Source organism: Neopsephotus bourkii, unplaced genomic scaffold (assembly GCF_033783945.1).
Source record: "Neopsephotus bourkii isolate Nb327-2 ecotype Australia unplaced genomic scaffold, CSIRO-AGI_Nbou_v1 NB_659, whole genome shotgun sequence".
NCBI classification, from domain to species: Eukaryota; Metazoa; Chordata; class Aves; order Psittaciformes; family Psittacidae; genus Neopsephotus; species Neopsephotus bourkii.
The window spans coordinates 5,366,723-5,380,424 of NW_026901158.1; the positions used below are offsets into that span (position 1 = coordinate 5,366,723).

The 13,702-nt window shown below is 41.3% G+C and overlaps 1 protein-coding gene across 17 annotated transcripts in view; it reads left to right on the plus strand.

Annotated features, from left to right (window-relative positions):
* The window catches only part of FNBP1 (formin binding protein 1), a 92,007-nt gene that overhangs the window by 35,101 nt on the left and 43,204 nt on the right, over positions 1 to 13,702 (plus strand). For all 17 annotated transcript variants that reach the window (XM_061352771.1, XM_061352754.1, XM_061352755.1 and 14 more), the window contains exons 3-4: positions 295 to 351; positions 2,884 to 3,031. In XM_061352771.1, coding sequence (XP_061208755.1) covers positions 295 to 351; positions 2,884 to 3,031 — 205 coding nt within the window. The remainder of the gene's footprint in view (positions 1 to 294; positions 352 to 2,883; positions 3,032 to 13,702) is intronic.

The window sequence follows — 13,702 nt, forward strand, 5'->3', positions numbered from 1 at the left end:
AAGGAGACTTGTGCATCAGCAGTACCAGAACTCAGGTGTATCATTTTCATGACCTCAATTTAGGAAGTTGGGTTCAGAATCTGCTGCTTTTTGCAGTTAGAGACTGAAGCACTGTGTGGCTTGTTAAGTGCTACAGCAACACAAAACCTAATTGCAATCACTGTTCTGAAAAGGTGTCTAGTCACTGCCAATAAAAACTGCAGTCCCGCAGCATGTGTGTGAATGCAAAGGTTACCCAGTTAATTTAAAGGAGATATAAAATGTAATTTTTTATGTATATATTTTTAATTTCAGGAATCTTTCAAAGAAATATCAACCCAAAAAGAACTCCAGAGAGGAGGAGGAATACAGGTATGGTCATGATCCACTGCTATGTGAGCATGTGTTGATGGATGGAGGGGAAAAGTTTGGGTTACCAACTACGATTTGGCTTGTAAAGCAAAGACTTTAAAGTCAAGTATAACAATATAGAAATCATAGATACAGGCTTATATGGTAGAAACTAAGGAGTGGATTTTTTAGTTTGGATTTGTTCTGTAACTACTCAATTCCCTCTATAATGCTATGGCTTCTGGATGCTTGGTTTAGTTTCTTTTTGCTTTATTTTTTCTATTTACCTTAATAACTTTGTCAGCCTGTATGACCCTGGCTCTTTGAAGTGAATGGCCAACCTCTTTAGTTTCAGCAGGAACAGCATCAGTTGTTAATTTTAGCATGAAACTCAAGAAGTCTGTATAAGTATTGCATTACTCAAATGGACTGACAGCGCAGATCTGTAATTTACTAAGGGAACAGTGTTATAACACCATGGAGAAACCAGTGGTTCTCGAGGAGTAAGATGAAGGAGGTGGTTTATACTTGCACTATGCTGGGTTGGATTGATGCAGGACTTGCTGCAGTTGAAGGGTGCTGCATGGCCTCAGCTGTCTGCTGTTGATTCATGTATTCAGAGACTCTCTCCCTGGTGCCAGGGGGCTGATGTGCTCACAGATAGTGACTGTGGCATCAAAGCACAGCTCCTTCACTGGGCAACACTGCAGCCGTGGATACAGGGGGTGGTAGACCCCATGTTGCCAAGAACATTCCCACCTTTGAGGAGGGTAAAGATACTCCTCAGAGAGCACTTTCCAGAGGATGAGCTTTCCAACAGAGTATGTCTGGTTATAAACCAGAGCAGGAACTTTTTTCCTGAGAGCTCTCTGAAGTTCCTCAGTGTCAGTGTTTTGTAACACATCAGCTCTGAATAAAGGCATTCCAAGTCCAAGCCTGCAGCCATGTGTTGCAGGAGGCAGCTCTGCCTTTGGAGAGCCCAGTAGCAGACTCAAACCCTTGACCTTGATATTTGAAACATTGCAAATGACTTTAAATATGGGTCCAACTGTATGATTATATTAATTAAGATTTTGGGGTCAGCCCCCCAAGCTGCTGTATACAGCTCCTCTAGTAGCTCATATTAACAGAGATAACAGCAGTGTTGTTCTCCTTTTATTTTTAGCAACATTGTTTGGGAATGGGTTATTTATGCCATTGTTTCCTGAGATACTGGTGTTTACACAAGGAAGGTTATGTTCCCAGCACATCAGCTGTTTTGGTCTGTACCTGGGGTTAGGAATAAATCTACCATTGGGTATCTCTACCGTAAATGGGTATTTTGAAGTTGCTACAGCAATTTTTGAGACATCTTTCATTGCTGGAGAAGGATACTGGAGTTAAACTATTCATATGATGTGGCACAGAAGATCCTGTGTATCCTTTGCCCTTTTAAGTATCGTGTTTGCCTCCGTATAGCTTCCTCATGTCTGTAAACAGTGTCTGGGGTTTGTCACGCGACCTTTGGGTGCTTTGGACACTGCTTTGAGACAGCCCCTATAGAAATTACCAGTGCTCAAGCCTATTGCCACACTGTAGTTCTGTGGCTTTGATCTTTGTCTTTTGCAATGGGGATTTCTTTCAAGGCACCACAGCTTGACTGTGCTTCTAGTGGACTATAGTTTTAGTCTCCTTTCTGAGTTTCTCCTGGTTGGTTTCTTTTATCCCTACTTGTACCACTCCCATCTTTAAATCTCTCCCTCTTTGCTTTGCTTTTCACCTTCAGGTGATGCTACCAGTGCAGACCACTACCATTTAATATTAATAGGATTGTTTCTATTATTACAAGTGCAGTGCTTCAGAGCTGCTGTTCTCCAGCTGACCAGCACAGCCAGCTGCGGTATTTAAATGCAGCTCTGTTGGTGCTGTGCTGAATATGCTGGTGACATAATCTGCTGTTTTGAAATTGTGTGCACAGATGTTCGTTTCTTCTTCTTAACCCATGGAATGTTGTATGGGAGATTATTTTATATGGAAAATAAACCTTGTGATAGAAGGTACTAAATACATGGGTTGACATTGAGTACCTGGTGAATAAACTTGGGATTTGAAAGCTTTATAAACAATAGCTGATTTAAATTCAATTTTCAGTATCAAAAGCCTTATTTTCTGCTCTATGCTAGCCAAAAATTTGGATGCTCAGCCAGGATTTTGCCAGGTAGGGTACGGTGCACTGAATTTTAAGACTTGAAAGAGTATAAGTAGAGATGCTTGCTGAATAAGGATGAGAATAATGAAGTTCCAGAGCTGTGCTGATGAAAAGCCTTGCACTTTAAAACTGTGGTATTGTAAAAGCTAATGTCAAACTGTCTAAGTCAAGGTAGATTTATCAGACAGCTGTCATTGTGTGCCATAGGCTTGTGTTTGAGAACTTCATTCAAGTGAATCTGTGCTAATTCATACTCAGTCTCACGGAGCAATGCTAAGTGCTAAAAGAGGATTCAGCCTCCTCTTGCAGTGTGTCTTTCTGAAAAGAAAGGGACTAAAAGCAAAATGTGTTTTTGTCCTCTGCAGGTACACATCAGCTAGAGCCTTCCTAGCCACTTTAAATGAAATGAATGACTATGCTGGACAGCATGAGGTCATCTCAGAGAACATGACCTCTCTTATCACTGGAGAGCTAACGCGCTATGTGCAGGAGCTGAAGCAAGAGAGGAAATCGGTAATGGATCGGTTTTTATTATTCATAATTCATTGCTATTTAAGACAGATAATTAGCGGTAGGGGAGTTCAATGTTAAGCAAAATGTATTTGTAGTTCATTAAACATGAGCTTTGCTAATGAACCGAGCATTAAAAAAAGGGGTTACATGACCTGGCCATGTCACTGAACCATTTGAATCAAACGATATAAAATCGGACAGCAATGCCTTCAGGAGAATCCCTGCTAAATAAGGTCAGAGGCCCATCTGTGCTTAAGGCTCTGTAGCCAAAAGCTTGCTTAGGAAAGAGTCCGGCAGCTCTATGTAAAGCCTGAAATAAACAGAGAAACTACGACTGAGACAGATTGAACAAATTATTAGGATCTTGAGTCACATTTTCCTGCTTCTCAGCCAGATCTAGTTTAACAGAGCTTCCTAAACAGTGATTCTAATGAGAAATATGGGGTCTGTTGTGTTCTGTGATGGTGGGGAATCTGATTTTCAACCTGTTATCCTTCAGGAAGAGTAGATTTAGGATCTTTGCGACAGTACTTTTATTTTAGTTCACAGTTTAGGAACCTATGTGCCTGCTACAGTGAATGTTCAAAGGCGATTAATTTGCATGTCACCAGCTCTAAAAGATATACAGTTGAGATATGATTTTTCTTTCCTTGCCTTGAACCCTTTTATACCTGGGATGAGTGGGCATAAAATAGTGATTCTAAGCATTAATGTTACAAGTACTCGTAATGCAGGTATAAAATGATAAAGCAAAGTGCTATGAGGTGATGGACTATCAGGGCACTGTATTTGATTTCCAAATGGTTGGTCCCTATGGGAAGTGCAGAAGTACTCATGCTCAGGCCAGCAAAACTTAAGCTTTTATAACTAGTTAAGCTTGTCGGAGTGCTGTGCAGGACCAGAGTCCTGGAAGTTACTATCTTTTCCTGAGTATGATATTAGGATGGTAAGTCTGTCATCGACAGGGCAATAGAATGTATAGACACACCTTTAATTTGTAGAATGGTGTGTAATCTTTCTGGGACATAATTTGGCATCAGCATAAAAGGATGTTTTTATGTATGGCTGTGATGAGAATGTTTCCTTAGTCACATCTATGACCTTTTATTCAGCATGGAGTCTGTACAATAAGCAAAACAAAAAGAAACATTCTAGTCTGGCATTTTTCTGTCTCTTGTAATATTTTTACCTGCTTTTTCAATTACATAGGTGTATAAGGTGATTGAATTACCTGTTAGCAAGTCCTCTTTTATTGTGCTTCAGATGTCAATCTTGTAAAGAACATGAGTAGTAATGATTGCTTTTTGGTTTTGTTTGTACACTGTTGTAGTAAGTATGGCTCATAAGTAATGGGTGAATGACAGGAAAATTGTTTTAATATAGGTTGAGTGATAACAGCATGGGAACAGCAAAAACAAACCAATTACCTGCTGTTGCTGATAATTCTCCGCCTTTAATAGAAAACAGTTGTCACTCATGGTTGGTTGTTTTGCTCTTGTAACATGAATAGAAGCTTTATAAATTACAAACCCTTGTCTGATTCCTGTAGATTTCGCATTTATGAGCAAATGGTGTTGAAAAGGAAACTGCTTCCTCCTTCAGGCGTTTTTCATACCCAGCCTCTCACTTCATGCTGTGGAACACAAATGCGTCAGTCATGCTGGGATCGGCAGGAGGGGAAGGTGGTGGCTGGGTAAATATCACACAGGGCTGATGTTTTGGCAAAACCTTTTATGATAGGAGCTGATGAATGGTTTGGTATTTCCAGCAATTCTGCTGGCTAGAGTACTTGTGCTTGCTGCTAGATCTGTCATCAGCAGTTGTTGTGTTACAAGTTCACAGACTTGTTTAGGTTGGAAAAGACCTTTAAGATTGAGTACAGCCATTAACCTAGCACTACCAAGTTCACCAAATTGCTGTAAGCTGTAAGAAAAGATGATCAATGCTGGGGCTATGGTCACACACAGGATTTGGGAGAGCCACGTTCTTGTCCACAGTCTTGTATGATTTGAATGAAGTCATTCAGGTATACAGATACCTGTAAAATGGTACTCACTTACAGTGATTTTAGTATAACTAACCTAGATAATCACCCTTGCTCTTTCTGTTGTAATTTCCCAGCTGGAAGATGGAGATGATACACAGAGGTGTCGTAAGTATAAATGTGTGAAAGATGAACTCAAGTATAGCAGAAAGTGGTCAGACAAATATATAGGAATTAAAAGCTGTTTCCAAAGGAAACCTGTTTGATATGCAACAGGAATTATGTGTTTAGTAGTCATGAGGGGTGAGGGTGGTGATTTAAACACGTGGGGGCTGATGCACGCCTGCACTACTCTGTTTTCATTTAGCTCTGATTAAAGTGGAATTACACTAGCAGATTATTGGGGTTGCACAATAATAAATCACATTTCTTTGTTTTCCCTTGACAAGTACAAGCCTGTAGTGTGTAAGCAGCGCAGAACCTGGTAGTTCATGAAGCCTTGCAATGGTTATTTAGGTAAAATAACTTGGCATGCAGTTTTTAGGTATGAAGTTATGTTTATGCCCTGCCTGCTTTTCATGTGCAGCCTATGTGTGAGGAGAGCTCCTCATGCTGTTTCAGTTCTTTAGAGCTGTTTAATGAAGTGAAACTCTTCCTAGTACTGCTTCTCTCTTCAGCTTCTTGTATGCTCTTGATCTTAGTGTGTTCCTGCTCTCATGTGAGTGATTCTCTTCTTCAGCCGGGACTTCGCTAGCTGAAATTTCAGTTCTATGCTACATGTGAAGGTCATGCCCCATCCACCTTTCTTCTGAGGTTATTGAGGCCAAATGCATATGACTGAGTTCCCCTTCTGTACACAAAGACCTCCATCACCAGGCCACTCAAATGAGTTGGGGATTGTCTATCGGAGCGGTTCAGGGAAAGAACTTGCTTCTGTGGTCATTGTTCATGCCACCCAGCCTCACCAAAACCTTGCTTTGGGGTGGCTGTGGAAGGTGTCAGGTTTGAGCTGAGGGCCTTGCAGTGTTACAGAATTGGGTCTTATTCTTGCTTGTCTGTGGCAAAGGAAAAGGAAATGATCCCGGGTATGTCAAGAGGGGTGTTTGGGCTTTACTTCATGAGCATTAACAGGTAATACATTCACAGTTTGGAAATGTACTGACAAGTTATCCTTCTCCCACCCACTGCAGCTGTTGATGGCTGTGGTGATAGCTCTGAAGCAGACCAGTTCTTTTCTACAGGAGGGAAAGATACCAGCATTTTGGTTGCTCATCTGGGGGAATCTGCTGCTCCACATTGCTGCAGCTGCCAAGTTACTCAGCATGCTTTGTTCTATTAAAAAATCAATATTAAAATAACCTAGACACTGGGGGGGTTAAAACCTCTTTTTTGGGTGGTACTTACTTGAGCAAACACAGAGCCAGTGCTGTGCATGCATTCAGAATTCCCTTTTTGGTCTTAATGTCTCACAGGAGATAGCTTGGTTTAGGTATCCCTCAATGCTGTAGTTTATCTGAATAGGAATTCTAGGATTAATTCCTGGGGCAATTCTGATTTAGATCTGTGGTCACAACCTAAGTCTGACTCATGGTCTCCTCTGGCAGCAGCTGCTCTGTGTAGCTCTTGCTCATGTCAGCTTTGCTGAAAATGTCTTAGGGAGTCATGAGCTATCCCTCTTATTACCAGTGCTGTTTTCACCTCTACCTACAGCTCCCATTGGGGATAGGCTGGCTCCATACAATCGAGCATGAAAGTCAAGTATAAGCCAAGAGCTCTGCTGCAGCACAGATTCTGTGGTTGGTAGAGAATTTACCTGATGTCAATACATTCCATTTTGTGTTGGGATAGAAGGGGAACAGGGAATGAATGCATCCTTATGGGTCTGGTTCTTTATGGTGGAGTGTGTGCACCTTCCCTGTGTGTGTTCATGCAGGGGAGTACGTGTCAGAGAACTTTCTGTTTCTTGTAGGCTCTCAGGTGTTGATGAAAAGTAAGTAATTGGAGGAATTCTGCCACACTCACTCATTCTGAATAGGGCCCTGTTCTGCAAACAGCCCTGTGGTTTCCAGCAGGATTTCTCACAGCATAATGCACCATGCAAGCGTGGGACAGGATGGCAGAATACATCCCTGTCAAGTGCACAATGGGTTCTTCCCTGTTGTGTTTTGTGCCTCAAGGTCTCGGAGTGTGTGGAGCACAGCTGTGCTGTGTGCTGCAGAGGTACAGAGAGATGCTGCTGCCTCCCAGAAATGACGAACTAAAGGCAAAGTGGGAAGTAGGAAAAGAGAGACGAGGAAGGAGGTGATTTACCAGGCTTCAAGTTGAAACTGAGTTTTCCCCAGCTTTTGGTCTGTGAATAACCCACTTCTAGTTTACTGCTTCCTGAATAGAGTTAGAAATACTTAGGTTAAAACTAAGTATAAGGGTATACAAATTAAATAGTTATGTTGCCAGGTAGAAGCTTTGCTATTTATGAAGAGCTATTTATGAACAGAAAGAAAACTCCAGTGGACATTTATGGAATAATTATCTAATTGATAATGCACAAGGATCCAACTCTGTTCTTACAAGATATTTCAGCTGTACTTCATGAAGTCAGACTGTACTCATAGAGTGTTATGTAGCAGCTGTAAGAAATGAAGGAATGCAGAAAAGTGGTTAGGAAAGATCATAATAAATCCTGTGTATTCTTATTGAGTGTTTGTTGGTTTTCCCCAAACTGTGGTACAGATTTAATGAAACCATGTTAAATATTTGTACATATCATCTAACTGTGCAGTGAAGGACTGTGCTGAGATGGAAAAAGCAAGCGCTTATTGCAAAAGCTTCCAAGAAAAATCACATGGGAAGCTAATACCAATATCCCAGCCTGCTGAAAAGGTATCGTATGAACTTTGGGTTTAGCAGGGTTAAAGTTGAGACCAGTGGGCTTAGTATCCTGCTGTTCCTGGTTTTGAATGGGTACACTGAACTATGAAATAAGAGTTCAAATAAATAAATTGGCTTCTGTTTACCCCATGCAGGATTCTGATTGGGAACCAGGATATGGTTGCAAATAAATGTAGTTACATTTTCTGTGTATTAGCCTGAATATTGTACTGCAGAGCAACAGCCTGTGGGAGGGATGAGATGAGAGATGTATTTTATGGACAGTAACATATAGACCATTTATATGGGGGGAAGAGACAGCTTTGTGTGGATCAGTGGAAGAGAAGCTTTGTGACAAGACTGGGAAGTAGAAGAGACAGAAGCTCGAGTAGCATGAATTGACAAGTTACTGCAAATACTAATGTCACAGTGTCTTCCTGGTTTGTGCTAATCACTATTGCTCTGTTGTCACACCTTTTAGGAGGCATGAGCAGCTAGTTCTGGTCGTTTTGTGCGACTGATCTGGTCTTTGTCTGAAGCCTGAGAAACTTTGGTCTTAGTGATCTGTATCTGGGCTTTGGAACGCTCCGTTTCAGGAGACAGTTCAAGTCAAATGAACACCAGCCATGAACAACATTCATATAATCTGCTTCAGATTTGACCTAATCAATGGGTAGATGTGAATACTGCAGTTCCTATGGAAGGTTGCAAAGGAGAGCAGGGTTATCCTACAATATGCCGTGGCACTGATGAACATGTGTGAAGACAGTCCTGTGTTTCATGTCAACATTCGCAGGACTCTGATGCTACTCTTATTACAAATGAGAGTGATAAGACCTCATGAATACGTTGCTATTCTTGGAAATAAGCTTTCTTCTGAGGAGGCTGTTTCCTGTCTTTGCAGCCAGGAAAAGAACAACATTTGACAAGGTTTCTTGCAAATGGAGCTGAGAAAATCAAGGAGGAAAAGAAGTAATGTCCTCTAATTTCCATCTCTGGTTTGCTTTATCACTGGCCATTATTTTAGGAGTCACTTGTAACAAAATGGAGATAGAGTTTGAACTGGAGGAGGAGGTAGTAGTTCCTGGGAGTGTGTTTATATTGACTATCAATGGGAGCTGAGAGTGACAGTTACAGAAGTCAAATTGTAACTGGTTTTACACTGTGTTATATGATCTAGTTTGAAAACAGAAACAAAAATGAAGCGGCCTTGTCATAGATCTCTTTTCTGAATGTTCTTAAATAGGATGTTGTCAAATGCAACATATGCCATGCATAAAAACTGTGTTTTTCTGACTAGTTATAATATAAACAGACTGTAGATGTGTAAGTCTTAAGTTTAGCCATGTAATCAATTGCTCTTTACTTTCTTAAGAAAAACCAAGCCTGTCTTGTTTCAGCCTTTCTCAAACCAGTTCACATGGTCTGGTTTTGATTCAGCATTGAAGCAGCCTGTTTGTCATGATAGTAGTCTACCTGGTTCAGGTACTTCTTCTATTTAAAACTGCCTAGGCATTCCTCAGCAGAACTATTGGTCTGTATTGTCCTTCAGGAGATGCTTTTAACTACATCTTGTTTTTCTATTGCTCCTCTAAAAGGTTAGAAAGATGAGATGCATCTTCTAACTAGCTTTCATTTTCTGCTTGTGGGGCTGTGTAAGTTTTGCAGAACCATCCCACTGCTGCTTACTGTAATGATGTTGGCAGTGACAGGCGCTGGATTGTAGGTACCTCACTCTCTGCTTGCAGTGTTTTGATCAACACAAGTGAAATCAGAGCCTAAACAAAAGTCAATGAGAGTTTTGTCTTTGATTGCACAGCAGCCAGGATTTCTTCCCAGCTGTTGCAAGCACAGTGTGGTAATGAGGGGAGCACACCCATTGGTATGGCTGGATTTAAAAGGGGGAAATCTCACATGTATAGTGAGTCTTAATATGGATTTCCTGTTCTTCCTAAAACTTTTCTTCCTTTACTGTAGCTGAGTATTCCTTGAGCTGGTAGGTTTTTAGTCTATAATGCCCAGAGGCTTCATAAAGCAACTTATTACTGTGCTGAAAATCCCTCAACTCTTAACTTTCATAAGATTACTTAAAAAGTAGATTATTGGGTCTCTGTCATGTGAGCATAGAATGGATGGAGATACCCCAGTTAAAACATGGCCAGTTACGGATTTTTCAGAACTCCCTGTGATATGTGAACTGCACTGTGCTGTAACACTGGGATAAAAGGACAGTCATGGTCATGGAGCCAGGTTCATGTGAGTTTGGGTGATGCTGCTGTGGTTTTTAGTAGGTCTAATGCTTGGATAAAATGTTTTTCAGGTAAATCTGAAAGTTGGTATGGTGACTGCTAGCCGAAGACTCCAATGTATAGATTAAAAGGTGATTTAGGGAGGTCAAGTAATGAACATGCATAAACCCTAACCTTTCACTTTACTATGTTTTTAACATGTGCTTTGAATGGCATGGATGTGGCTGAAAAGTGCAGAGGGAATCACAGCATGTGAACAGGCAACACCACTGCTGCGAATGTCTTCCTGGCACACTTGAAGTGTGATTCACTGATTCAGTATCTTGCTCATAATCTGAGGTTTTGAAATACCCTAATGAGGGTGTATTAGGCTACTTTGGCCTGATGAGGGTGTATTAGGTGTTTGATTGGGGGGGGAATCAATATTCTGTATTATATCAACTACTCCAGATTCATCACTGTGTGCTGCTGAAACCTATGTGACTAAGAATGGTAGTTTTCCATATAATTTGCTAAATCATTTGTCTTCTTTCCATTTGCTGAATTATGAGGTGTCAAAAAACAATTTTAAAACAGAACTCGCATCTTGGTACTTTGTGAAGGAGAACCTGATCTTAGTTATTTTTTGTGGAAGGGGAAGGAAGAAAAGGCTGAAAGACATTTGCTGTTTAAGAAGATTGTAAAGGAAATGAGTTTGTGGAAGTTGAAGATAGTTACAGGGTCTGAGGAAACTGGAGGCTTCCTGTATGAGTTTGAGCACATCACTGAACTGTGCTGTCTCTATTTTCTCACCCATAAGATGGGGTACTGAAGAAATGCAGAGAGTTGGAACATCCCATAGTTGCTTTATATAAAAATGGATTTTTGGAAAGCAGAAATCCTGCTTTGAGGGCAAAAGGTTTACAAAATGAGAAGTGCTTTCAGTATATATTACATATGTTACCGTGTGTAGCTTTATCTCATAACAAGGATAGATATGGGCTTGCACAATGAGAATGGGGGGTAATACATTTAGGAATTGGTTGAACCAAAAAAAAGACAATATTGCACTGAAACCTCCAAATTGGGATGTGCCTGCATTTATCAGACTGTCACTTGGCATCAGTTCCTCACTTTCACTATTTAACAATCTTCACTAATGTCCGTCTCACATCCCAGTGCTCCATTTCTGTAAAAGATCTTTTCTTTTACAAAAAGAGAGGGGAAACAAAGCAGGGAAATACGGCAAAATCTGATGAAGATGCAGCTGCACTGCTCATGCTTTCTGCTTCTCTCATATGTACTTCCAGCAGCTTGTAGGGTTTATTTTGCAGGGAAGACAAATTTGGAAATAAGAGAGCAAAGTTAAAATTACATTATTAACTACAAAGTGGTTTTAAAAAATGAGTTTGGGATAGTCCTGTTGTCTGATATGCTTTTGATTCCAGGTTCATCCTTCATCCCATGTTCAATTGTGCTCTGTTAAATTAACCTGACATGTTGTTTTCCTACGGTTTATGGGTCGCTGACAGTATTAGGGTTCCGTGCAGGCCAGCTGATCCCAAATGAAGTCCCTTCAGAGGGGATCAGAGCTGGTGAAGAGGGCAGCATGCAAGCAAAGGCAGGGGGAGGCAGGAAATGTGCTGTGAAGACAGCCAACTCATTTTACTTACAGCTTCACTGCTAAAAGACTTCCATGAATTCCATGCTCATTAGCAAAACGATGAAAAATGTAGTGTTAAATTACAGTTGGTTCTTGGGACTGGTTTTTGTTGCTCCTTTGGACTGGTTTCCTAAACTCTAAGCAAGCCTGAAATGAGGAGTGTTTCAAAGCCCCCCTGGCAAGGAAGATGCAGAGTCTGCCGCATGCAGAGTTGAAAGGAAATAGGGAGCTACAAAATAACTGAAATAGATTTGGAGCCTTTCCCCACCGCCCCAGCAGTTTTACAGTTAGGTCTGTTTAAATTTAATGCTCTCATGTGGTGACTGAGTTCTTGGAGAAGCCAAAAAGGGGCTGAGCTGCACAAGTACCATCTGGGTGTATGGCAAAAGGTATCTGCGCCCAGCTGCAGCAGTGCCAGGCTGTGGGCTGCTGCACGCTCTCCCTTCTCAGTAGGCAGGAGCAGAGCCAGAGCTGAGCATGGCACGTGCCTGGAATTAAAAACATCACTGCCATTGTGCCTCTCTTCTCTGCTTTGTGCAGAGATAGACACTGTCCAGAAAGTTGAAGCTATAGAGTGACCGTATCTTCAACTGTATGTGAGCATCCATCCCTAACAGTCAGTGTCTGGGACTACACGCAGTAGTATCCAGAGGACACTGAGGGTGGTTGTCTGTTCTTGCAGGCAAGTTGAAGGTGGTTGTGATTTTTAAGGCAACACAAGTCTGTTGGATGTGGCGTGACAGAGAGCTGCAGGTTTGGGGCTTTTTGCTGATGTGCCTCATTGAGCCAGGAAGGCAGCTAGGAAATGTCACTGGTGCGTTGGCTCCAGAAACCTGCCTCTGATAAGAAAGTACCAGGGGATTTTTTCCTCTGATATGAAAAATCTGTAACGGAAGATGCAGGAAACTGAGTACCTGCCAATTAAGAAGTGCTTGCAGGTTCATTTCGCTGATTATGGCAGTTTGTGCCAGGCTACTGTTAAGTTGGAGCTGATCTACCCTAGCAGGCTGGTGATAATCATTTTGCTTAAGACACATCTAATGTCTGACTGTGTGGCTTTGATAACGTGTGAATGCTACCATGTTCCAGTGGGATTGTCTGGCAATACCAGATCTTCATTTTCCAAGTTTACTGTGTGAAGCCATACCTGTATTTGAATATAGCATCCTGATTGCCAGTAAATAATAGGACTTTTTGCTGTAGGCATCTCTCTTCTTTGTAGTTTGCTTTAGTATTTATTTTACAAGGTGGTTTGTTAGGGGAGTAACCTATTCTAGAGGTCAGTTGGAGGCTGCATTAACATTCCTATTTAGAGCTGGGTCATTGACTTATGTGGTGATCTTGAATGAATCACTTATCCCGAGGAAAAGCGAGGCATATGGAGGATAGAAGGGGTTAACATCTACTGCATACTAGATTCTGTGATGAAGAGCATGGTGTAAGGGGTAAAAACTGTTATTTAAACCAACAGCAATTAAGAGTCTTGCTCTAAAAAGCACGTCAGGAGAAGTTCCTTGTCATTTATTATGGAACTGACATACACAGTGCACACACATGCACCCCCACTGTGTGAGGATAGGAGGGTTTGGGGGAAGGATGGACGACCCAGAGAACTGTGCACCTCTCAAGAGAAATGAACAGCTGACCTTGCATGTGCAGCCTGTGATGAGGAAGAAGGTTTTATGTTGAGTCTGAATGAAAATCAGGAGAAACATCAGTTGTTAGAATGTGCCAATCAAGGGCATCTTGGTAAGTGCCATGTAAAGAAAGATCTTAATTTGGTGCTCGCTTTCAGAGACCAAAGAAACAGTCTTCAGACAAAAGTGCTTCAGATTTTGTGGTATGGGAAACCAATAATTACAAGATACAGTCAACAATGCAAGGTAGAATTGCTAAAGGGATTAATTAGCCTTAGTCTAACTAACCAT